The sequence below is a fragment of the Lipotes vexillifer genome, unplaced genomic scaffold (assembly GCF_000442215.2).
Source record: "Lipotes vexillifer unplaced genomic scaffold, Lipotes_vexillifer_v1.1 scaffold347, whole genome shotgun sequence".
Lineage (NCBI taxonomy): Eukaryota > Metazoa > Chordata > Mammalia > Artiodactyla > Lipotidae > Lipotes > Lipotes vexillifer.
The window spans coordinates 896,864-923,749 of NW_006790452.1; the positions used below are offsets into that span (position 1 = coordinate 896,864).

Genomic DNA, 26,886 nt, shown 5'->3' on the forward strand with positions numbered 1-26,886 from the left:
CAGCTGCCTCTGACTCCACCCCCCCCCACCCCCCATGCCTTTTGCTTTTCTTCGGAAATCCGGACAGAATTGGGCATCTTTGTTAACTGCCGTTGCGAGAGCCCGGCTGGGGTCTTTCGCCAGGCCAACCTCGCCAGCGCACCGAGCCTGGTTTGCTCACCTTTGAACTGCATAGGGATCAAGTTCAGCTCGAGTTGCCTTCATTGGGACTGGGAGAAAGGAGAAGGGAGCGTGCAGGAGAGAGGAGTGGGAGAAGGGGAAAGGGGAAGGGAGAGGAGGGAGGAGAGAGGAGGAGGAGAGAGGGAGGGAGGGGAGGGATCGAGAGAGAGCGGGGAGAGAGGGAGGCTGCAATCTCCTCCCTGAATCGCGCACAGCGCTGCAGATCCCAGTGCTCTGACTTGCGGGCCGAATGCAGGTGAGGAAAGGCACAGACTCTGCGGCTGCGAACCCAAACTTGGGCGCCGCGCGGTGCGCACTCCTCAGCCTTCACCCTCGCGGGCGAAAGGCTGCTGCGGTTTCAGGCGGCGGCTTCGTGACTAATGACCTTGCGCAGAGTTGTTAAGAAAAAAAGAGAAACCCGAGCTCTCTGGGGTGAGAAGGGACTGACTATCTGGGCGTCCCTGAAGATGGCTCGGGCTGCTCTTCCACGCGCGGGGGGAACCCTGAAGCGGACCGCTGTGTGACTCGTGTCGTCTCCACTGCACGGTGCCCGAAGCGACCTGCCGGGATTTTTCATTCTGGATCTGTTGACAGGCTCCCCCGCTGCCTGAGCGGAGTCGGAGTTGAGATTGGCTTGTTGCTAGCCCTAGCACCTCGTGCAGGAAGCGACTCACGTTTGCCTGGTCAGCCGGAGCAGAAGCTGGGTCTGGAGTGAGTGACTGGAACGTGAATTGGACGCAACTCGAGTAGCAGCAAAGACGAGCGGGGTTGGCAGGCGGGGGAGGTTGCAGGCTCGCTCCCCGCTGCTTCCAGGCTCCACCGCCGGCCTGACAGACCGGTTCCTGCCCCATCCGACAGAGCGGGGACGGGAGCCCGGGATCCTCTGCGCGTTGCGGTGATGACTCTGCGGGGGCGGGGGCGGGGGCTCCGAGTCCGCGGCGCTCAGTGTCCCGTGAACTGTGAGTACTGCGACTGAACGGCGGCTGGCGAGCGGGCGATTAGCACCCATTGCATGAATTATGAAACAATAACTTTAGGAGGAAGCAGGAGGAAAAAAAAGAAGGATCTATCGCTGGTACCCCCTGGCCGACTCTGGACGTTGCTCTTGCCCCCTCCCTTTTCTCCCTCTCGCTTCTTCCCTTCACAGAGAGGGGAGAGGACTGGGAAGAGGGCAGGAGACCGGCCCCGGAGGAGGGGGGCGCCTAGGGGGCCGTGATTAGAAGGAGCAGTAGCAGCAGCAGCAGGAGAAGATGCTGAGGATGCGGACCATGGGATGGGCGCGCGCCTGGTGCCTGGGCTGCTGTCTCCTCTTACCGCTCTCGGTAAGCCTGGCGGCCGCCAAGCAACTCCTCCGGTACCGACTGGCCGAGGAGGGCCCAGCAGACGTCCGCATCGGCAACGTCGCTTCGGACTTGGGCATCGTGACCGGCTCCGGTGAGGTGACTTTCAGCCTCGAGTCGGGCTCGGAGTACCTGAAGATCGACAACCTCACCGGCGAGCTGAGTACCAGTGAGCGGCGCATCGACCGCGAGAAGCTACCCCAGTGTCAGATGATCTTCGACGAAAACGAGTGCTTCCTGGACTTCGAGGTGTCGGTGATCGGGCCCTCGCAGAGCTGGGTGGACCTGTTCGAGGGTCGGGTCATCGTGCTCGACATCAACGACAACACGCCCACCTTCCCGTCGCCTGTGCTCACGCTCACGGTGGAGGAGAACCGGCCAGTGGGCACTCTCTACCTGCTGCCCACTGCCACCGACCGTGATTTCGGCCGCAACGGCATCGAACGCTACGAGCTGCTCCAGGAGCCCGGGGGCGGCAGCGGCGGCGGCGAGGGCCGGCGCGCCGGGCCTGCAGACAGCGCCCCCTACCCCGGGGGCGGCGGGAACGGCGCGAGCGGCGGCGGCCCGGGTGGTTCCAAGAGGCGGCTGGACGCGCCAGAGGGCGGCGGCGGGACCAGCACCGGCGGCCGCAGCAGCGTGTTCGAACTGCAGGTGGCCGACACCCCGGATGGCGAAAAGCAGCCGCAGCTGATCGTGAAGGGGGCGCTGGACCGCGAACAGCGAGACTCCTACGAGTTGACCCTGCGTGTACGCGACGGTGGCGACCCGCCTCGCTCCTCCCAGGCCATCCTGCGGGTGCTCATCACAGACGTGAACGACAACAGTCCCCGCTTCGAGAAGAGCGTGTACGAGGCTGATCTGGCGGAGAACAGCGCCCCGGGGACCCCCATCCTGCAGCTGCGTGCCGCCGACCTGGACGTGGGGGTCAACGGGCAGATCGAGTACGTGTTCGGGGCGGCTACCGAGTCCGTGCGGCGCCTGCTGCGCCTCGACGAGACGTCCGGCTGGCTCAGTGTCCTGCACCGTATCGACCGCGAGGAAGTGAACCAGCTGCGCTTCACCGTCATGGCCCGCGATCGCGGGCAGCCCCCCAAGACCGACAAGGCCACGGTGGTCCTTAATATCAAGGACGAGAACGACAATGTGCCGTCCATTGAAATCCGCAAGATCGGGCGTATCCCACTAAAGGACGGGGTGGCCAACGTGGCCGAGGACGTTCTGGTCGACACCCCCATCGCCCTGGTACAGGTGTCTGACCGAGACCAAGGCGAGAACGGAGTGGTCACCTGCACCGTGGTGGGCGATGTGCCCTTCCAACTCAAGCCGGCCAGTGACACAGAAGGCGACCAAAACAAGAAAAAGTATTTCCTGCACACCTCGGCCCCTTTGGACTATGAGACCACCCGGGAGTTCAACGTGGTCATAGTGGCGGTGGACTCGGGCAGTCCCAGCCTCTCCAGCAACAACTCCCTGATTGTCAAGGTGGGAGACACCAATGACAACCCGCCCGTCTTCGGTCAGTCGGTGGTGGAGGTATACTTTCCCGAGAACAACATCCCTGGCGAGAGGGTAGCCACGGTGCTGGCGACAGACGCAGACAGCGGGAAAAACGCTGAAATCGCCTACTCGCTGGACTCTTCCGTGATGGGGATCTTTGCCATCGACCCCGATTCTGGGGACATCCTCGTCAATACGGTGCTGGACCGCGAGCAGACTGACAGGTATGAGTTTAAAGTTAACGCCAAAGACAAAGGCATCCCGGTGCTACAGGGCAGCACCACAGTGATTGTGCAGGTGGCTGACAAGAATGACAATGACCCTAAGTTTATGCAGGACGTCTTTACCTTTTATGTGAAAGAAAATTTGCAGCCCAACAGTCCCGTGGGAATGGTCACAGTGATGGATGCTGACAAGGGGCGCAATGCAGAGATGAGTCTTTACATAGAGGAGAACAGTAACATTTTTTCCATTGAAAATGACACGGGGACCATTTACTCCACAATGTCTTTTGACCGGGAACATCAGACCACATACACATTCAGAGTCAAGGCTGTGGATGGGGGAGATCCTCCCAGATCCGCAACAGCTACAGTCTCTCTCTTTGTGATGGATGAGAATGACAATGCCCCCACAGTTACCCTTCCCAGAAATGTTTCCTACACTTTACTGCCACCTTCAAGTAATGTCAGGACAGTAGTAGCTACGGTGTTGGCAACAGACAGCGATGATGGCATCAATGCAGACCTTAACTACAGCATTGTGGGAGGGAATCCCTTCAAGCTGTTTGAGATTGATTCCACCAGTGGTGTGGTTTCCTTAGTGGGAAAACTCACCCAAAAGCATTATGGCTTGCACAGATTGGTGGTGCAAGTGAATGATAGTGGGCAGCCTTCCCAGTCTACCACGACTCTGGTGCATGTGTTTGTCAATGAAAGTGTTTCTAATGCAAGTGTGATTGACTCCCAGATAGCCAGAAGTTTGCACACCCCACTCACCCAGGATATAGCCGGTGACCCAAGCTATGAAATAAGTAAACAGAGACTCAGTATTGTCATTGGGGTTGTTGCTGGAATTATGACGGTGATTCTAATCATCTTAATTGTAGTGATGGCAAGATACTGCCGGTCCAAAAATAAAAATGGCTATGAAGCCGGCAAAAAAGATCACGAAGACTTTTTTACACCGCAACAGCATGACAAATCTAAAAAGCCTAAAAAGGACAAGAGAAACAAAAAATCTAAGCAGCCTCTCTACAGCAGCATTGTCACTGTAGAAGCTTCTAAACCAAATGGACAGAGGTATGATAGTGTCAATGAGAAGTTGTCAGACAGCCCAAGCATGGGCCGATACCGATCAGTTAACGGTGGGCCTGGCAGTCCTGACCTGGCCAGGCATTACAAATCTAGTTCCCCATTGCCTACTGTCCAGCTTCACCCCCAGTCACCAACTGCAGGAAAAAAACACCAGGCCGTACAAGATCTACCACCAGCTAACACATTTGTGGGAGCAGGAGACAACATTTCAATTGGATCAGATCACTGCTCTGAGTACAGCTGTCAAACCAATAACAAGTACAGCAAACAGGTAAGATGCATCCCAAATATATTTAAGTATCTGAAACAGAGCATCTTCTGCAAAGTTTTGTCTTCTCTCTTAAAGCTACTAGTTAAAATTTTAATAGCAGGAATTCAGTGTTGGTGTAGTTCATACACCATTTATTTAGTAGAGGCCGTGTACAAAAGGTACACCACTGTATTTTGCATGTTATACCAGAGTTTACTAAGTTACTAAAGAAAACACTGTAGGCAGTGTTTTACACTTCTCTTAGTACTTGACAATCCTAATTCATTCTACATTCTCTGTTTCCAGATAAATATGTAAGTATTGTTTGGATGGCTAGTTTTAACCTGAAATTATTTTCTTTTGTGCTACTAAGTGGATAATTGTATCCAAAGGCAAAATTTCTAAAGTTACTTCTGCTGTCTATGCAAATTGGACACTATAAAAGTTTTAGCTATGTTATATATATCAGCAGATGCTGATTTATGCAAATGAAGTACTAAGTCCGAGATATTGGAAAACTGACTACTTTGACAAAATGCTGACTTACAGTATTTAATGATACGCAAATACCATGCAAAGCTACATTTTTATTATTTAAGTATCTATACAATTAGGCTTCTATGAGGATATGCAGTTGGCCTTTATATTATTTGTATTTGGTAATAAAAGTTCATAGGCAAAAGTAAATTACATGAACCATTTATTATTTAAGCCAAGCAACAAAAATGTTCATGTTTGATGCAGTGTGTGCAAGAATATTTTGATGTGCATTGTGATATACTGAGACTATAAAGGCTTTATGGAATATTTGACACAGTTATTATTCAGTGAAATGTGGCAACAGTAAAAAAAAAGTGTATTCTGAGGTGAACTTCAAAAAATATAAAATTTATTTTTGAAAGTTTTGCTCATGGAATATATATATATATGTGTGTGTGTGTGTGTGTGTATAACTCACAAAGTTTACTTTTCATGCCCATCAAAGTTTGACACACAACAAAAATCTTTTGGAAAATTCTGTGTCTAAAGCTGTAGCAACTCTGCTAATAAAACGTCATATATTTCTTACCACCAGAACATCTCAAGAAACACATTTATGTCTGTCAATTAATATCCAATAATAGTTTTTCTATTAAATATGTTTTGCATGTGGAATGTGAGATCTTAGAATAATTAAGGCAAAGAAAAAAGTTATTTTATAGCCTCATTGAAGATGTTATTGATGGGCTCAGTAAAGATATAGAAAAGAGATAAATATTAATTTCTTATTGTCATAATTTTAAAAAATCAACTTTCTAAAGAAATGTCTTTGATATATAGTAGTTTATTGTAGGTATTTGGATAAGGAGAAAGACAACATGCTTTTATATCCAGTTACCAAAGCAATCCAAGAAAACACAGGTTTGAACTACACTGAATTAAATGACTTTCAAAAAGATGTCTTTTCATGCACGTGAGCCTGAGTTATTTCTTTTGAACTGAAATATAGCAAGTGGAGAGTATATCTGTTGTTGTGTTATTGCTTTACATGGAACTAGAAGATTTTTGTTTTGTTTTTGGTACTTTCATCTGTTTTGTAAACAAGGACGATTCCAGTTAAAAATAACAGCACTTTTATAACGTTAGTTATAATAACACCCACAAATAAAGATCTGTAGAAATTTATTTAGAAAATGGTAATGTGTTATGCAAAAGCATGTGAAGAGATTTTTCTGCAGAAAACTTACTTCTCCACTGTCATCTTAATAGGATTTTTTGTCCTGTGGCATTCTAAATTATGTAATCTTAAAATTTTGAGTAGACATATCAAGTGGCAGATTTATTGATACTTTATGCAACCACTTCCTATGTTCTGTGCTGTCATTAAGCTTTATTTAGCTCATCAAATGGGGTTAGCTCTATATTCTTGAATATTTAAAACAGCCAATATCAAGACTGTTGTGGCATCCTGTTTAAAAGGCAAAGTGATATGCTTATAAATAAACTAATGTATGGTGTTAGTCTCTTAACTCAGCAAAGACATCCATATACCAGAAGAGAAAAACTACAAAGCCATCGAAATAAACCATGCACTTTGCTAAAAGTGACTTTGAAAAACTTCTGTGTTGTTAGGCATTCAAAAGATGAATAAAGTTTTAACCACAATAAATAGCTGACCTAAAATGAAAGAAAGGCAAATGAAATACACTCCCCTTAATGTAATTAGTAATAGTAATTGATATGCTTCATCTCCTCAATATTGCTGTCAGGAGACAAGGGATCCATTTACAAAGTTACATTCTGTTTAGACATCTCACATAATAAACAGGATCTTTTTTGTTCTCATTTTTGTTGTAATGTAGATAGATGATTTTCTATATTTATTTTTAAAAGATATTACGTTTAGTTTTCAAATATTGCCAAAATGTATTTTCCTTGATTAAAACTGAAAAATAAAATAAAATAAAGAATGCAGCATTTTCTTATAATTTCTCCCTTTTAATGCCAAATTTATCTAAAGAAAATCTTGAGGGTTGCTGTCTTCTAATTTCTTACAGTAGGGATTAATTAAAAATATGAGATTTTATCTGACGTAAAGCGGTTTTTTTATTTATATTTTTCCTGAATTTCTTATCATAGTTCTTTACTTGTGATATAATGGAAATGATGTCTATTACAGTGTTCTTATCTGCATGAGAATTGGTATGAAGTGTTGCTCCTAAGTCCTCTTAATGGTTACATTACAATGAGTTAAACAGCTTTGTAGAAATAAAAGTTTGTAAATAATACCCCCCTCCCCTTCTTTTTGGTTTGTTTTCATAGGCTCTAGAGACATTCAAATCAATCTTCTATAGTTGCTCTTGGGCAGAATCTAGGAGATAACGTGTTGCAGAGATGCCGGAATTATTTCTGAAATTCACACATTAGGAAAACTGATTAAGTAGCCCAGGTTTTCATAGTTCATACCTTTGCAATTCAAACAAAAGCCCTTGTTCTCAACTAAATAATCTGTCTAGTTGAGAAAAATGGGGATCATTGACAGCATTAAGTGTACACCATTCCATTTCATTCTTCCTTTACTTGGTAAACCTGGTCTTGGTGGCTGTTAAAGTTTTGTGAACTGGAAGTTCAGCTGTGCTTTTGAGTTGTGAAATGAAGGCAGAATCATTCTATTTTTCTGTTTATTTTACTATGTGTTAAGTATTTTTCAATTTTCTTAAAAATAGTATAATTCCAAAAGATTAATAGGCAATATAAAAGTAAAGTTCCCACTTTGTATATTATTTTCAAGTTCTTTTGAGCTTATCCTTGCCATGATATTATTTAGATAATGAACTGGCAAGTAAGAATTTCATTTTATTTAGTAAATGGAAAGTAAGGTACTTTATTTCTGCAAGCATATAGAGGATACAGCTTGAATAAACATTAATTTAAAAAGCCATTTGTAGCTGATACTGAAATACTCAAGAAAAATTCATACTAACTCCAGTGACAGTTTCTCTTGCCTAAGGAACTTCTGAATGCCATCTGAATAAAGTTCCCTTTAATTGATCAAACTGTGTTCAGTCTATTCATTGTATACTTAGTAAAATTATGGCAGAAATTATTGTTTTTAATTACTTCCATTTTGGAAACAAATAATGACTTGCCATCATCTATTAGAGTTCTAAGCACTGAGGAAACTGAATATCAATTTATTTGTGAATGTATATTACACCATATGTATTATAGTGGAAATGCCAACCACAGCTTCCAGCTTTAATTCTATAAAAATAACTTCTACAATATGATTCTCCTGTCTATGACCAAGGACACTTTCAAGAGGCACAGTGAATCTCCATATGTTGGGATTTTTGTTACATACAACCTGAAATCATAGGCAAGAGATTAATAACTGATGAAAGTTAGGCTGTGTCTTTAGTCAGGAGGTATCTACTAAAGCAACAATACTTGGCTTTCTGGATGTCTGTGAAACAAGGAAAGGGTCATCCACTGATTTGATCTCTAATGAATATACAAATTTTTATTGAAGTCCAGGTATGACCATTTGAATATTACGCCAAACTTCTAAGTCAATTACTGACTTTGACATAAGACCACAAAGTCAATTTAAGTCAGGATTCTAAGTAAATCATGCAGCTGGACAGCTATAGCAAAATCATTCTTTCTTCTTATCTTTTGTCTTTGAGTAAGTACATATCTCTTATGCCGAAAAGCATGCACATGTGGTAAATATATATCATAATCTCTCTCTCTCTCTCACACATACATACACAGATGTTTCCATATAAACCAACTATGTTTCCATTAGGCTTTTATTTCCTGTGTTATTCATACATTGATACGTAGGAAACATTTGAACTTAAATACATATAAAACTGACATATGTCATAATCAATTGCTTAATGTTTGTATCTAAAATTACTAGAGTTATCACATTTTAGAATTAAAAGATATCAACCAAACCAACCCCCTCATTTTGTAGATGAAACTGAGGCCTAGTATGAAAGTTAATTTGATTGATATCGTTAAGATTATCAGGGATATAATGTGGACTAGAGTCCAAGTCATGGAGTGCAGAGAGTCCAATGTCCTTTTTTTTTTTAATCATGCTACCTGTAGGAAAAAAAATTGAATTTCTCTCTTTCTCTGTATATATTTCAATAGTGACAGAAATCTCTTGAGGTTTAATTATGTATGTATAGCTATATATTTGGCTATTAAAACTGATTTCTTTACAATAGTATATAATTCTGCTTTAGGCTCTAGTTTATATCTGTAAAATTATCAGGGAAACTATAATCAAAATTTGATAGATTAAAAGAAATTCATAGTTATTTCCCTCTTATGTAAGATAGCAAATGATGATGGACATTAAAGTAACTTAATATGGTTTAGAACATATATTCAACAGTTGAGAGAATTTCTCATTTTAGCAGAACAATGACAGTAGATATAAGCTTCTACCTAGCATTTAGTATACCCTCAGTAAAAACATATTTGTAATGGAAATGAATAAAGCTTTCTATACATTATTTATGAAACTTTCTATGCATTCTAATTGGGATAATTTTTTACCTTTTCCATCAATAGTGATGATTCCTTTGGCTCTATGTTCCTTTGCATTTTGCCAACTTTGTAGATGCACTTTACTTTATTAGCATCCTTAACACACAATTCTGAACTATTTTTTCCTCTAATTTTTTTTTCTAGAAAATTTATGGAAGAATGTGACATTTTGCTATTTTTCAATTGAATTGCTTCGTTGTTAGGCAGTTAACCAGTATAGCATTTTAGATTCTAAATTTACCTGTTGATAAAATATAAAAGATTGAATTTATTAATTTCAAAAATAAAATGTGAACTATTTTGAAAACTAACTATAATATAACAAAACCATTGCTTCACCATAGCCCCCAATGCTTTCAGACATTTTAACATCATTTCTTTTCCTAAAAGAGGATGGTAGTGGAGGTTATGTAGAAAATTTAGTATAATAATTGTTTAGAGCTTTATGTTTAAATTGTATATAACCAATTTCTAGGCTGTTAGCAAGGCTGTATATCCATTTATTTACTATGACTCTATAGAAATAGTAGAATCTGTATATGTGTGTGTGTGTGTGTATCTATATCTATATCTATATATATCTATAGATATAGATATAGATATATATCTTGAGTCAGCTTTGCTTTTCTTTCTTATTTATTTTAAAAGCCCTTAGAATCTTTTCTAAAGCAGGGACCATTTTTCAGAACATTACACGGTGCTTTATTTAGCATTAGTGTTGTGGGAGAAATCACATTCCAAGAAGAACTGAGCTGAAGCCACTAAAACTAATCTTAATTATCACTTCTGGTGAATTAATGTTTTAAAGGCGGAATAAAGGTTTATTTTCTGTAATTTAGTGATGAACTAAATTCCAGATTATTGAACTCTAATGCTGTGTAAAAACAACAACAAAAAAACTATTAAAGCTTCCAAGTAGGATTCATCTGACAAGTTAATTTTTTTCCCCCTGAACATATTTATTATTTACAAACACATAATTTGCAAATGAAAATTTCTCTGTTCCAAAACCTCCATCACAGCATTCCAATTGGGCATAAGCCATTGGGGAAATTTCTTCATAGCATTTTTTTTTTGACCTGCATAAATCTTTATTTTCCTTCTTTCAGATGCGTCTGCATCCATACATTACTGTGTTTGGCTGAATTCCACTCTAATATGATGCTCCATTATGCACCATACTCTGATGACCTTGCTGCTTCGCAACCTGCTGGAGCCTGCCCTTGGCCGTGGGGTGTCAGCCAATCACTGCTTGTCCCACTTGTTGTGCATCTGATTTTCAAGGTTTTTTGTCTTGTTTTGTTTTTTTCTCATTTAAGGAAAAATAGTAATGAAATAAATGTATAAAAGAAACAGTATTAATAAAGAAATGTGCTACTAATGGATGTCTAAGTCACCAGGAACTCCTTTCTCAGAGTGGTGGTTAGCAGAACTTAACAGTGAAGTCTTTTTTAAAAAAGACCCCAAAAGCGTATTTCAACAATGATTTTAAGACACTGGCTTTGTGTAAACCAAGAAAAATTAAGTCTATGAAGTCTTTGTCTATAATACATTAAAAAATGACTTTGAATAAAATCCTAAATTGATCAATAGTTTTAAAGTTTTACATAATCAAAGCCTTTTCCAGATCAGGGAGATAGGTCTGTCAGAGTGAAGGATGGTGTCTCCTTTGCATTGTGTGGGTGTATTTCTAAATGCCACTGTGCATGTTTGCTCCCACACATGTGTATACAAGGATTTGGAGCAATATTTATAAAAATTATTGTCTGTAAGACAAACTTGAGAGATTTATTTTGTGTTTACCGTAGGCGCTGCCAATGGACTGGTGTTTCCTTAATCTTGAAATACTGACCAAAATATCTGTAGAATTTTTAAGATTTGTGTTGCTGTTGTTATTAAATTCCTTAAGAAAATTTAGAACCTTTAAGTTAGATTCACTGAAGTCACTGTGGTCACATTCAGAAGGAATATGTGGCTGCCTATTTTTATGGACTACATTTATCTGAAGGCTGTTCTATTTGATGTCAGATAACATAAGTTCAAGCAGCTTCTGAGAATTCAGCACGTTATATATTTTTGAAAAAGCAAGTAGCCAAAGTTTAGTTGTATAAATAGTGATTTGCTAAGTAAGTCAAGAATTCTCTGTATGGTCCCTCTAACTCTCTCTGTTTATATTTTTATGTCTCTATTTGTTATGTTGTATGTGTTTATGTGCTAAAAAATAAGTGTTCCATATGAAAACTTTGATAATTTTATATTTATCATATCATCTGCCTTATTAAAGTTTTCCCCAAGTTTGGAAATACTAAGAATTCAAGATTCTTGAGAATTTTTTGCTGAATTATTGTCAATATAAAAGCCCTTTATGAAATGTAAATATATACTGGAACAACATTAAAATGTGGAATGATAGGAAATGCACACTAACCCATGTAAATCACCAGTGCATGTATTTCAGGCTTTTTATTTTATTAGCTGTTTATTTAACTTTGCAAAATAGAAATTTTCAGAAATATCACTGAGAATATAGTGAAATTCCTGAATAAAACCTAATTTTCATCAACCTCTCATTTTGTTTTGAGCACAAGGACCAGTGTAAGAAACGGGTGAAAAAACTTCTTTCCACTTTTGGCTTCTAGGAAATATTATGTTTCCTCATCCCAAGTAGTAAACTTCCTTAGATATATACTTAAACTAAATCCTGTAACAAATCACATCAACTCAAAACAAATTACAGACCAAAAGACCAAAGAAAGAAGTCCAGAATTTGGGGATAAATTAATCTGTAACCACATGGAGGGGGTATTTATGAATACCTTCACAAGGACCATTCTAAGGCAGAATTTTGCAAACTTGGGTTGCAAAACACTATTGGGACATGAATCAATTTGTGAGTTTCTACCACAATTAGAAAGATACAAAATAAAGCAGAAAAATTTCAAGTACACCATTCACGTAGTAAGAGTAAATATTGTCTTGTGCAATCTTTATTTCAGTTGTGTTTGTTTGCATGTGTGTCTTCCTGCTTTTGGTTGCTATGTAAAAACTTTGTCTTATTGTGGAAGCAGTTGAAAAGGATTGAGAACCATCCCTCTAGATTGTTCGGGGTAGGGAACAGTGGCTATTTTACTGTTATGATTAGAAAAACATAATAAATCATAACAACAAAATTACTAACACTCTCAAGGATTTTAGTGTGCTTTGTAGCTGAATCAAAATAATCAACAGCAACAAGCTTTTGAGAAGTCTGTTATCATTCCTCTGTTTTTAAATCTTTGAGCATTTCGCCACTGGTTCCTATCCCTGCACAGACTTCCAGATTTCTCTCTGCTCCAACCCCTTGCTCCCAGATGTCATCCTCCTCCTCAGGTCTCCTTTTCAGTTACTGGAATTTACCATGTAGGGAGGTGTCTGTGGAGAGTTGGAGATAAACTCAGAGCAACCCACCCACCTTATATATTTCAGCATTTGGACATTTTATTTAAAACGACAAGACAATATTTCCTTCTCCATTACAAAATCTAAAGAGGAATATGAGGGCTTCCCTAGTGGTGCAGTGGTTGAGAGTCCGCCTGCCGATGCAGGGGTCACGGGTTCGTGCCCCGGTCCGGGAAGATCCCACATGCCGCGGAGTGGCTAGGCCCGTGAGCTATGGCTGCTGGGCCTGCGTGTCCGGAGCCTGTGCTCCGCAACGGGAGAGGCCACAACAGTGAGAGGCCCGCATTCCGCAAAAAATAATAATAATAATAAAAAAATAAAGAGGAATATGAGAATGTTAGAGACTGGCTTAAATAAAGTTTTTTTCTTTTAACACAATTAATATAAGCTGGTACTGGGTATGCAAAGAAAAATAAGATAGAGTCTCTGTCCTCATGCAATTACTGTTTTATAAAGAAGATTACAGAGCAGAAAAATGATAGATTATAGATTATATTTGCATTATGCTTCTTAAGGGTCAAAGCATTGAATGCATGTTTGCTTCTCAGCGTAATCTGTGAAAAAAAGCACCATTATTTCTGAGGTGAGCAAACTAGAGTAATGAACAGCTTTTTCAGCACTCTGATGGAACTAGCTAAGAACTTTATCAAGTCTTTGAAGAAATAGCCAGTCAGAATTCAAAAGTACTGAAAGCATTTGAGGAAGGTGGTGAAATTTGTGCTTTCAAATACACTATATTTTTAGACTTACCCAGGTAAATTCTTCCCAAAAGAATTAGAAAAGGCCCAGCTTTTCAAACTTTTTCCAGTCACAAACTACACTTTATACTACCAAAAAAAAAAAAAGTGTTGTGGATATAATTTGGAGATCTAATTAATTACCCTACTTTGTAAACAACAACCCCATATGTGGTTAAAAACAAACAAACAAACCTCAAGAATTAGGTAAATCACTCTAATCTTAATTAATTTTTAAGCCTATCTCTAGAAAAACAACTGAGATCCTTCAGAAGTAATCCCACAGTTTGAAATAGCTTTCTGGGAATAATTTCTATCTGTAACTTTGCAAACCGCTTTTCTTGGATGTGTGTGACTTTTTTTTATCCATTTATTTTATAGAGAATAGATTGATTTGCGATATCTTTTATACACCATGCAAGGCTTTGTAATTAAAATGATGGCTAAAATAAGGCCCTTATCCTCTGTGCAAAAATAATATACATAAGGCAAGGGATACATGAAGCTCAGAGCGACTGCCCCCAAGTTTGTCTTGTCTGTCGTGGCATTCCCAGTGCCTACTAGAGTTCTCAGCATATAGGAGACACCCCCAAAGTACTTGTGGAACAAATGAATGAACAAAGGGCCTGGGCTTTATTGCTAGGTAGACTGAAAATCCATCCACATGGGATCACCAGACTGTGGTATGGCCCTTTTATATTGGACTCTAAGAACTCCTAATTGTTATTTTCTTTCCCTGCTGGGTGGGTGTCTCCTTGATAGAAGACTACCTGCTAGGTTGGCTAGAGTCCCTGCCTTCTCTGCAGGATGTATGACTTGTTTCTGTACCAAATGAATAATACTCTGATTTCCCCTCCTCGCTTCTTCTTGGTGGTATTATAAACACCAAACCCTTAAAAAAGATAAAACAAAACTAAAGCAAACATGTGAGGGAGGCACTGGTCACACAACAGACTTCTGACATATTTTGAGGGGCTGTGCAGAAGTGTGCAGACACATGCGTTTTCAAGATTTTTATGGAGATCCTCATCTGCAAGGAAAAATGGACACACACACACACCCAAACGCGTGCATGGGTTTCTGTATTCATCAATTTATATAGTCCTGCAGGTATTATTCAATCACTGTACCAACCTATGCTCACTGATAATGGATCCTTTTTTCCCCATTTTCATTCTGACTGCCCCTGAGGAGAAGTCATTTTTAAAGATGAGAGTCTAGCATATCTGTAAAGAGAAACGTGTACTTGGTGTACTCAGGAAAGAGGTCTAGAAGAAAGAATATGCTCTTACTGGGGAGTGATGGGCAGTGAGGTAGAAGCTGAGAAATGCCTTGCAAATTAAAAGCACTCCTTAGAAGTCCAGAGATTCTAAGAGGCACCTCTTGTAAATTGCAAATGACCTCTGAAGGAGTTGGTTCAGTCTTGGGCACACCTGGGTGTAAATTGCTGTAAGCAGATAACTAGGTCAGCACCTCACAAAGATCAATAGTTCTTAAGAAATGGGGATTTTGATTAGAGCCATGAGGAAGAATGAACAGCCTTCAGTAGTTTAGAAGACTGAGATCTCTGTTAAGGCACCAAGTGTCTTGGACTCCAGCTGGGAGTCAGGAGGAAAGGTGAGATTATAGCAGAAAAGAATATTCAATCCCAACAAAAGCAAATATATGTGGCCTTGATTTTGACCCAGGGCCCTGGTGAACAGAAGGATGACACTAAGTGTCAAGGCTTGATATGATTGCAAGACTGGTGTTAAAAAGTAGTAAACATTTACTTTCTCCCATTTCTACTAGTTGTTTTGCTTTGGTTTGGGTTTTGTTTTCAGCCTAGAGTATCAGGTCCAAGTGCTCTGTCTTCATTCATTTTCTACCCCTGTACTTTTGGGAGAAAGGGAAAAACAAAGAAGGAGAAAAGAAAGGGAAAAAAAAGTCCAACCACTGCATGGCAATAGACTCATCTTCTCCTTACTATTATTATTAGATTACTGTAATCAAAATGCTTGATGCTTGCCACATTATTGCCATGTAGCTGTTTCTTATCCTAACTTAATTCCATTCTCAGAAATTGAGTTCTAATAGGTTTGTACTATATCCCAAGAAACCTGAATTTTTAACACTTCCCCCTTTTCAATTCTGATTGCAGAGGGTAGGTAAGACTACAGAACATGAGGTTTAGAGCCCCTGAAATTCCTAACTTCTGCTTACTGGTTTGCTTTTTGACAGCCTCTGGCAAAATAGAAAACTGAAGCCTAGTAAGATTATAGGAAAATCTGCCTTCTTGCCCTGGCTTTCTCACTAACTGGCCAGTGTACCCTATGTAAGTCCTTTCAAGTCCTGAAGCCTCTCAAACTCATCTGGTGTCATTTTACATAAGAACCCCTGCTCTGATTACATGACAGGGTTTATGAGGGTCACATAAAACGTTTGGGACTTGTAAAATGCCACGGAAACTTAAGATAGTACTTCTCCTTATCCATGAATTTCTCTAAGCACTTCTTAAAGTGCATTTATTGTACACTTTGGGGGTATTTTCACTATCCATTATTTTTAAAAGGTTTTTGGTTTCAGTCTCTCAGGGGTTTTTGTTTGTTTGTTTTGTCACAATCACTTGTTTGAAGCCTCTGATGTTCTCTTATCCTGGTTGATTTCTTCAAAGTTATGCTGATCCCCGATCAAGGTGCAACTAGGGTGTGTGCTGTCCTTAGAGCAATAGCCACTGGGTTTTGTCTGAAGTCGTTTCAGAGCCTATGACATCTCCATAGGAAAAAGGAGAAGAAATAGCTTATTGCTGTAAAGCAAGTAGTTTAGGAAAGGCTTAAAATAGTTTGTATCCATTTTGATACTTTAAAAAATTCACTACTTTTTAACAGTCCTTTCCTCTTCCATACAGTATTTCCTGGGAGTTTTTCTTTCACTTCTCATGTCCGGCCTCTAACATTAAGCGCGATCATTTATGGAGCTTTAATTCTGTGCCAATCACTCTACAACGACGTGTACCACATTATAACATTGACTCCTCCTAACAATTCCAGGAGGCAGGTTCTATTATTTTTTCCATGTGACACATGTAACTGGGGAATAAAATCAAACAAAACCTCTTAGGTCCCATCCTCTTTACGTAAAACAGGGGCCTTCAGCTACCTGCAGTCAACTCTTCTCTGACATAGTTCTCTCTACAAATCTGAGAATTATTATTGATATAGTAGTCTTGATAGATTTGAATTTGCATATATATATATATATATCAATATTTAGGCTTTTATGTGCATTTCGTTCTAGTCCACAATATTTGCAATGTATCCTCAGCAAAAAGGGCTGCCATAACAAAATACCATGGACTATGTGCCTTAAAGCATAGAAATTTCTTTTTCACAGTTCTAGTGGCTAGAAGTCCCAGATCAAGATGCCAGCACATTCACAGAGAGAGAGCTCTTGTGTTCCTTTCCCTTCTTCTAACGACACCAGTTCTATCAGATTAGGGCCTTACCCTTCTGATATAATTTAACCATAATTAGCCCCATAAAGATCCTAATTCCAAGTAAATCACATTGGATGTCAGGGCTTCAGCATATGAATTTTGGGGAGACACAAGTCATTCCATAACAGATTCTATTCTTGGTCTGAGCAGAACACATTGGAATAGACCATTGTTTCTTCATGAGCTTGTCATTCACCACAGTTGGTATATTCATAGGAAGGAAGGTATACTTTCCATTTTAAAAGAACATTTTCCCTTTTCAGATTGGCTCCAAAAGGCAGCCCTTTAGATGTGTTCTTGGCACTGATGAAAAATTGGTACAGTTGCTATAGCTTTTGTGAAAAAATATGAATCTATAACATGTATGCATGTACATAAAATTTGAAGTTCATTGTTTAGCTTATTATATCTAACTTTTTATGCACATCTTTGAATGTTTTTTGCAATTTTCAGTTTTCACAGGGATTTGTGATATTAAATAACATCTTAGTTATTTTAATTTTGCCAACCAATATAAGTGCATGTAGGTATATTAATTAATGTAAAATCAATATTTGTATAAAATAGTCCAGAAATTGTTCCACAAATGTAACAGTAGTCTTTTAGAATGATGATGTTAATATTTAGTCTTAAATGTCTAGTATATTTTCAGCATTGAAGTCCAAATGAAAAGGAATAGGAGTTAAGGGGTGGGGGGAGTCAGTTGAAACAGTAATAATGTAGGCTTAATAATCCCTCTTTTCAAAGGACAGTCTCAGTGGATTTTCACACACAGTGGCATAATTGGTCTGACAAAGATCCAATGGGTTTGATTTCTCCTGGCATATGGAAACTGCCAAACCTGTAACCAAGGCTGGTCCCAAACTCTGAGTGACTCTTCACCAACTATTATTATGTATGCATGCAACACTTTGCATCAACACAAATCCATAGACATATCGAGGATTTTTTTTTCACTGTGCCTTTTTATTTTCTTAATAAAATTAAAGAGTCATGTGATAAAATACGTAATGAGTAGCCTGGGAACTATATATGTATCCAGTGGGCTGTAGGAAGTGGTTATATTTTAGGGTAATAACACAGGATTAACTCATCAATGTCAGGAAAAGAAACTTCTTTTCTGTCCTTTGGTCAGAATTTCTAGGCAACGGAGTATAACAGCTGAATAGACCTTTCCTAAGGAGTACCTTTCTAAGCTTCCTGAGCTAATTTTGCATTTGACCCCCTATATTAAAAATGGCAAGTTAATCAGTTCTTTTGTTCAGGGAAATGGCAATAAGTATGGCATGAATGTAAAGGTTTTGTTTCGCTTTTTTAAAAATTGCATGTAAATCTGCTTTTTGGTGTATTTAACTGTTGAACACAAGGACCAATTTTAGATAGAGAGATGGCTTTTCTATAGCGGATTAAGGACAAAAGATGGTAATGCCGATTTTTTTCCAAACCAATGCGCATACTATTAGGTCAGGAGCATTAAAATTTACCTTGTTCCAAAAATTTCTTGCCTTTTTCTTTAATGTTTTAATGTTTCTTTAATAAGAAACTAGTTTGTGTGTATGTATGTGCATATGTATGTATGATATGTATATGCATATATACATATAAATACACAATACACACACAAAGGTAATACAGTTAACATTACAGAGAGCAGATACTCAATGAGTGATTATCTTATGCCAATTATGTGATTATATGCAAGGCGTTGTTTTAGGCACTGGAGAAGCAGCAAAATAAAACAGACACACATGTCTTCCCCCATGGAGATTCAATTATAGTTGGATAATACATAAATAATAGGTAAACTTATACTGCATGCTATGTTCTACGCACTGGTCAACATATTTTATATATATTAACTTATTAAATAGGTCCAACAGCTCTATGAAGAACACCTGTAATTGTCTTCATTCTGTAGATGAGGAGAGTGTTGCACAGTGGAGTTGAGTAACTTGCTCATTGCCCCACAATTTACAAAGCATCAGAGCTGAGGTTCAAGTGCAGACAGTCTGGCTACAGAGGCCATACTCTCTACCACTGTGCATATGCAAAGTAGAGGGGACACATTTATTTTACAGCCAACTAGTTCTGTGAGGATGAAATTGAATTCACTCGACTTCTCTTAAAGGCTTCAGTGAAATTTCAACCTTACTATTTTAATACCTTTTACTATGTTCTTGAAATTAGGTCACTCAGTCCAATTTTTTTTTTTAATAGTGCCATCTTAAGCCTTAAAGTGCAAATCAAAAGATCGGAAGATAGTTATTAGACTAGTAAGCACTTCCCTCTTTCCTTATACCCATTCTGTTCTTTGGGGAATACCTCATAAATATATTTTTCCCTTTTTTTGTTATTTTAATATTCTTCATTTTGTTAAGTTTTCATCATCTGTGGTGTATGTTATTAATACAACTAGGAGAAAACAAATTCATTAATTTTTGTGAATTGTCAATTGATTTAGGATAGGAAATGCCTTTATATAGAGAATAAAATTTTACTTAGAAGATTTTTAAATCATACATTTTTTTTACCTTTTACTAAAAAGAAAAGACATGTTTTCTCTTATTTTTGTTTTTTTTTCCCCTAATCATTCAGAACATTTACAAGAAAAGGTGAAAGTGAATTCCTTGTAAGATTTCCTATAACATACTCTGGTTTTCTTTAAATTAGGTGCTCATTATTAAATATTCAATTAAAATATGACCTACATCATTTCACAGTTTTTTTTCTCTCAAAACATATTATCATTCTATTTCTTTATTTAAACATTATATATGTTTCTTTATGAGGCACATTTTTAATCACTTAAAATTCAGATGAGTACCAGTGAAGCCTATCTGAAGTTGATTCTTTATGACAATAAATGTACTCATTTTTGCTATGATAGTGCTTTCCTAACATGTTGATGATACTTTTTATTATAGGATGTTTACTCAACAGGTAGATGTCTCAAAATATGAATCTTTGTAATATAACTCTGGATTCAGTTATACAATATCTCTATACACTTGTGATCTGGATTGATCTTAGTATATGATTTATATGATTTAAAATTTTTAAGCTTCAGAATTAGTGAATCAAATTTTTGAGGCTATTTCCACAGTCAACAATTTGTGGAATTTTTTTTTTTTTCACGGTACGTGGGCCCCTCACTGTTGTGGCCTCTCCCGTTGTGGAGCACAGGCTCTGGACGCGCAGGCTCAGCGGCCACGGCTCACGGGCCCAGCCTCTCCGCGGCATGTGGGATCTTCCCGGACCGGAGCATGAACCCGCGTCCCCTGCATTGGCAGGCGGACTCTCAACCACTGCGCCACCAGGAAAGCCCTGGAATTTTCTTTTCTTAACAATAAGTATTAAAAATAATGCCAGCTTCACAGTTATTTCCTACTAATAGGAAGAAAGTATGATAAACTGGTATGGAACCCAACTAATAATCCCCTCCAGACCTCACCTGAATTCTTACAGAGCCCAATATATCACCTCTTTACCATTTGGTTAAAAGTTTAACTCCCACTTAGAAACAACCAATTTAAAGCCAAAGGGCTCTGGCAATTAATCAGTGTTAGTTATTGGCCTACTAAGTGTGAGCATCAAACATACATTCTAAAATTACTGGAGCATTAGAGTATGAGCAAAATAGGGGATGGAACAATTTGGTTTCAGTTGGAAAGCTCATTCAAATTTAGTGTCTGAAAAGGGATAATTAGTTATGAATCTGTACACTTCAATGTAGTTACTGGTACACTTTCAGAAAGAGGAAAAGAGAAGAAAAGACAAAGAATGCCATGTATAGGGCACAACCACATTGTAAGGACCTGATGAGATCCATAATTCAGTCTGTCTGTACTACTGTCACTCTAGAAAAATGTTTCCTGGATACACCTTGTGAAGTTTTTTTTTTTTTTTTAATCCACTTAGGCAAGTGGGAATTGTTTTCAGTCCCCAGCAGCAAATAGTATGAATACCTACCTTCCACAGTAAGCAAGTTATAAAAGTACATTACTTGCTTATGTGTTCTTGAGAATTCACTGCTATTAATTTTGAACTTTTTGACTGTTCTTTTGTAAAGCAAGAACAGTTGTTGCCAGAGCACAAGGCAGAAACTCCTAATGGCAAATAAGCATTTACAAGCCATGTAACTGCTCTGTTTATCCTGAGAAGTGGCTCAACGAAGAATTTAGTTTTACTGTATGCTTATGCTTTCCAGTATCTATATTGTTTGCAGGTCATTGGATGATGTGAACCTTGAGGAACTTAAAGTGCTTGGTGTCCCCACTATGTAACATTACAGTTAATGGGATAGCATATGCACACTGTGAAGGAAGAACAGACATGGCTTGTGAATAAAAAATCAATTTGTACACAGTACTTCTGTAATCTATATAGTCTGTATATATTTCTCTACATCAGAAATTCTCAGTTCTATGTTTCAGGCTACAGAGGTGCCATGTGAAGAAAATGAGAGTGATTTGTGTGAAGCCTAAACAAAGGAAATCCAGCCACACTTCTAGTCCTTAATTACTGTGTCATGCACACTTATGCAATTTATCTTGTGTTCAGAGTTGACCTGTGTGCTGCTCTTTTGATCTCTAGCATTAATAAGGACTAGAAGAGGGCTGCCACTTGAGCTGTGAATTTTGTTTTGATATAAAATAGTATCAGAAAGAAATTATTCATCACAATCTAGTTCATATACAAAGACATTGAAATGCAGACAGATCCTCACATCTAAAAGCATGACTTACCATATAATGTGCCTCTGCATTAGTGGGTACAATCCTGGCAGAGAGACAGATGCAGCTTTCATAAGGTTTATTTTGGTCTTGATCTCTGATGTTGAACAGATCCCTCGGTTTTTCTCTATCTCATTTTTCCAACTTATTCAAAACTCCATGGGAAATGTAATAAACTGTAAAAATCAAACAGTGAAACATTGGATATTGATGAATGTAATTTCTATGTTAGTAAACAAACTATCTTCAAGGAGGATGGAGGGAGATTCAGAAATGAAGTAATGGTGCCAAAGCTGAAGCTTAGTATTTTCCTAGAAGAATTAGTTTAAAACAATTTAAACTATCTTGTTACCAAAAATAATAGTATTGTCATTTTATTCCTAGCACTCCCCTGTGGAGGAGAATTGAAGACATTATTTTATCACTCTGAGTAAAAGCAAAAATGTGTTATTGAAGAAAGGAGGAAAAAATATGCTTCAGAACTAGAGAGGAAAGTCTCAATTTACAAAAGGAAAAAAATGAAGGGTTTTGCTCAAGGGTCCAAAAAAATATTTGGCTTATTTCTTTTTTATCATTTAAGCTGGTTTCTTGCTGGGCCTTTTTATGGAATAATTGAAAAAAAAAAAGGGGTGGGGAGGAACTTTTTCAGCAAAGGCAAAAGACAGTAAAAAAATAAAAGTGCTAAGGGAATATAGATAGGAAGTTGTATCTTTTTGTACTTTCATGATTGCCTGCATTTCCCCCTAAACTTATAGTTGAAAAACTCTGAAAAAGATATCAAGCCCTGAGCAAAGTACTAGAGAATAAAACATAACATCCTGTGCCCCTTCTACTCCGCATTCTCACTTCTACTCTCTTTCTTTCTCATGCACATGCACGTACACACACAAGCACACAACACTTCCACAAGCTCAGACTTCACTATGCTTTAACACAGTCGTACGTTGATAAATCAGTTTAGGGGGCATTGAAATTTTGGGGGCATGTTGACATTTTTGAAAGCTGCGTTCACAAAACTGATTATTAATCCTCCCAGGAGATTTCAAGTTGGGGAGGAAGATTGCTCGAATAATGACTTTAGCAAAGTGGACATTCTGCACTTGGCAATTTTCCTGAAAGACACCTGATTGTAGGTAATCTGTGTTTCCCTTCGTCCTGCAGCATCCTCTGCAGCGGAATCAGTTTGTGATAGTCTGAGGTGCTGCTCTTGTCTTTCCCCTGTGTCATCTTGTAAGCTTTTACACTTGCTTTAGCTACATTTTTCCCACCAAGCAGGCTGAGTTTTCTCACTGTCTCAGAGGAAGTCAGATGTCAGTTAAGTACCGAGCAGCCAAGTGATAAGAATATTTTAAACGCTGAATGTTTTTGAAGTTTTCAGGATCCCAGCTGCATTGAGAAAGCTATAAAGGACTAACAAATTTGGGATTTTCTCTCTTTTTTTTTTTTTTTGCGGTACGCGGGCTTCTCACTGTTGTGGCCTCTCCCGTTGCGGAGCACAGGCTCCGGACGCGCAGGCTTAGCGGCCACGGCTCACGGGCCCAGCCGCTCCGCGGCATGTGGGATCTTTCCGGACCAGGGCACGAACCCGCGTCCGCTGCATCTGGGCAGGCGGACTGTCAACCACTGCGCCACCAGGGAAGCCCCAAAGTATCCTTTTAATGTAGTATGATAACGACTATAATGGGAGCTATACGTACTTTGGGAAGGACTTACTGATTCCTAGGAAGGTTGATAATAGATATTGACTTAACAAGGAAGTTCTAACATGGCTTTAATTTCTTTCTCCTGCATCAACCCTGCACCAATCTGGCAACCTTGGCCACAGTCATTAACCGTTCTCAGGGGAGCTGAGTTGGAACCCCATCCTCCTTTACATTTCAACAGGTTTTTGCTTTTTATGCATTTCAAAAGGATTTTTTTCTTAGATTGTTGAAATTAGAGCCAGCGCATGAGCAATTCAGTTAGCCTCATTGCTTTGTTGTTATTCTGTCATTTTGACCAAGAACTGAACTTGCTCACTGTAACTGTTTACTCTGAATTCTTCACACTTGGCTCTGAATGATTTTAAATAATTTTCTGATGCCAAACCACCTTCAAATGGGAACTACTCTTATCATTGAAGAAATTGAAAGAAAAGAGGCACATGTGCAAAGCGATTTCCAAGAGAGGAATCATATAGATGCTTTTAATCAGGGCAACATTACTGGAATGTTTACACCCGTTTGAGGCAACTTCTTTGAAAAATAGAACAATTTGTCTGAGCCATAAGTTACATTTTCCTAAAAACAGTCATGTAATCTTGTATTTTCACACCTTGTATTTGTTTTATGCATTGATTGTCAAAAGTGTTATAGCCCCGGAGATCCTAAGAAAAATCATAATGATTTTTTCTTGTGATTTCTAATTATTTTAGGTGCTTTTCGTTTCTTCTAGGTGCTGTCTTGTTTTATCTGAGCACCTTTCATGTGTTCTATTAACACTGGTATTTGTTATCAACTGGCTTCTAGATAATCCTGCTTAAGTGACTGGTTGATGATAGCTTTTAAGATATTGCCTCTCCAAGTTATATTTCTATTCACAGAGGATTCTGGAATAACAAAAAGCCCTGATGTGAAGCTTTCTAATGAAGGGATTTATATAAGGCATTATCCAGAATACAGAGGAAAACATTTGGAGACAAAGCAATCCTGGTTGACCTTTCTCCTATCATTCTTGCTCCCTTGACCTCTTAAAAGGATCACTTCACAATAGATCTTTAGTTTGTGTCCAGGTGGCAGTAAGGAGTAAGGTATTCCTTATTTACTGCCAATGATACTCAGGGTCTAATTACTTAGTTCATTTTATATATACATATATATGTATATATAATTTTTCCTCAAAAGAGATAATATTATATTTTAAATTTTAGGGTAAATTTTGGTCTGGAAACCTCTCACCCCCAGGAGATAACAGAGGCTGTGAACTCTAACCTAGATGATAATTTTTAAAAAATTATATTTCTATCATTTCTGAAAAGTATTAAAAAGAAGCAGCATGTAGAAAGGTTGCATGTTTTAAATGTCCTTGTCAAGCCTCATGGTAAAAGACCCTTAAAAAGGGTTACTTATTGGAAGAACAACCCAATTGATTTTCTGGAAATTAGCTTCAGTTGTAAGACCTACAGCATGAAGAGAGATCAGAGAGGTAGATGTTCTGGAGTGGGTGTCACTGTTTAACTAGCCTTGGTTGCAATCTCTCCCTTCATATTTTGGCATCTTGGTTTCCTTGTTTTTGTGCTGCCAACTTTTCCAGTCTCCTGAGGCCTTATTTTCAGTAACTATTCTGAAATCCACTCCATTCACTTTCTAGAAAGTCTTGCAGAATCTCTGTATAATTCCCTCAGGGCAATGGTTTAAGCTAATACATAGGTTGGGATATTCTATTGAGAGTATATTTACACTGGTGACTGTTAGTGGGTTACTATGTTAATATTACTAGCAACTATTTTTAGGGATTGGAAATTGACTTGACTTAGAAACATTCCAGCTAGCAATGGTTATTTCAACTATCTAAGTCTGGCTAATGGAAGAGAATTTTTTTTTCTTTTCCTTCCTTCATTCCTTTGTTTTCTTTTTCAGTTTTTTAATTGGGTAGAGTCTAGTAAGCCATAAATACATGTTTGTTTCAGTGGACTTTTGAGGATTTAGTAATAAAGGTTCTTTTTATCACTGGGTCTTTTATACCATTGGTATCATGGTGAATTCTTTCATGTATCAGAATAGAGCAGTATAATTAATCATTTGAACAAGATATATGATGTTTTAATACTTAAAGTATTTTAATGCATTTTTGAATTATTCTCCATCATGACAATTTATATCATGATTTTTTAAAAGGTATTGGCTAAAACCATTTGTGTAACGATAAAATGTTTTAATACATTTTATGTAGTTAATGTTGAACTACATCTAAGAAAATGGAGGCATTGTGGTACTATACAACCAGGAGACTTAATTTTTTTAATTGATTTATTTTATTTATTTATTTTTGGCTGCTTTGAGTCTTCGTTGCTGCGTGCACTCTTTCTCTAGTTGCGGCGACGGGCTATTCTTCCTTTCTGTGCGTGGGCTTCTCATTGCGGTGGCTTCTCTTGTTGCGGAGCATGGGCTCTAGGCACACGGGCTTCAGTAGTTGTGGCACACGGGCTCAGTAGTTGTGGCTCATGGGCCTAGTTGCTCCGCGGCATGTGGGATCTTCCAGGAGCAGGGCTTGAACCCGTGTCCCCTGCATTGGCAGGCAGATTCTTAACCACTGCGCCACCAGGGAAGCCCCAGCCAGGGGACTTAATTCAGATCCTACGTGATGTTGCCTAATGCATCTAACCATCATTTCCCAGGTGTCTTCCAGGCCTTTCTTTAGTCTTGAATTAGTTTCCTATTGCCCTTGTAACAAATTATCATGAACATAGTGATTTAAACAGCGGTCATTTATTTCTTATACGTCTGATGGTCAGAATTCCAAAATGGGTCTCACCAGGCTATAATCAATGTATTGGCAGGGATGTTCTTCTTTTTTAGAGGGTCAAGGAGAGAATCTATTTTCTTGCCTTCTCCAGTTTCCAGAGGCTACCTACATTCTTTGGCTTTTGACTGTCTTCCATCTTCAAAGCCAGCAATGGCTGGTTAAGAGTCTTTTTCATATATCACTCTGGCTCTCTTCTGTCTCTCTCTTAATCATTTAAGGACATTGTGGTTACATTGGACCCACTTGGATGATCCAGGAAAATCTCCTTATTTTATGATCAATTAATTAGAAGCTAATTCCATCTGTAATTTTAATTCCTTTTTGCCAAGATTAGGATGCAGATATCTTGGGAGGGGGGCATCGTTCTGCTCACTATAGGTCTGATAGGC

At 39.0% G+C, this 26,886-nt stretch overlaps 1 protein-coding gene across 3 annotated transcripts in view; it reads left to right on the forward strand.

Annotated features, from left to right (window-relative positions):
• Positions 1-407: 407 nt before the first annotated feature.
• PCDH7 (protocadherin 7) overlaps positions 408-26,886 on the forward strand; it is a 410,428-nt gene continuing 383,949 nt past the window's right edge. For 2 of the 3 annotated variants that reach the window (XM_007463737.1, XM_007463738.1), the window contains exon 1: positions 1,410-4,583. In XM_007463737.1, coding sequence (XP_007463799.1) covers positions 1,410-4,583 — 3,174 coding nt within the window. Of the gene's footprint in view, positions 4,584-10,720; positions 11,203-26,886 lie in introns of those variants that run through there. The other variant, XM_007463739.1, reaches the window with a different exon arrangement.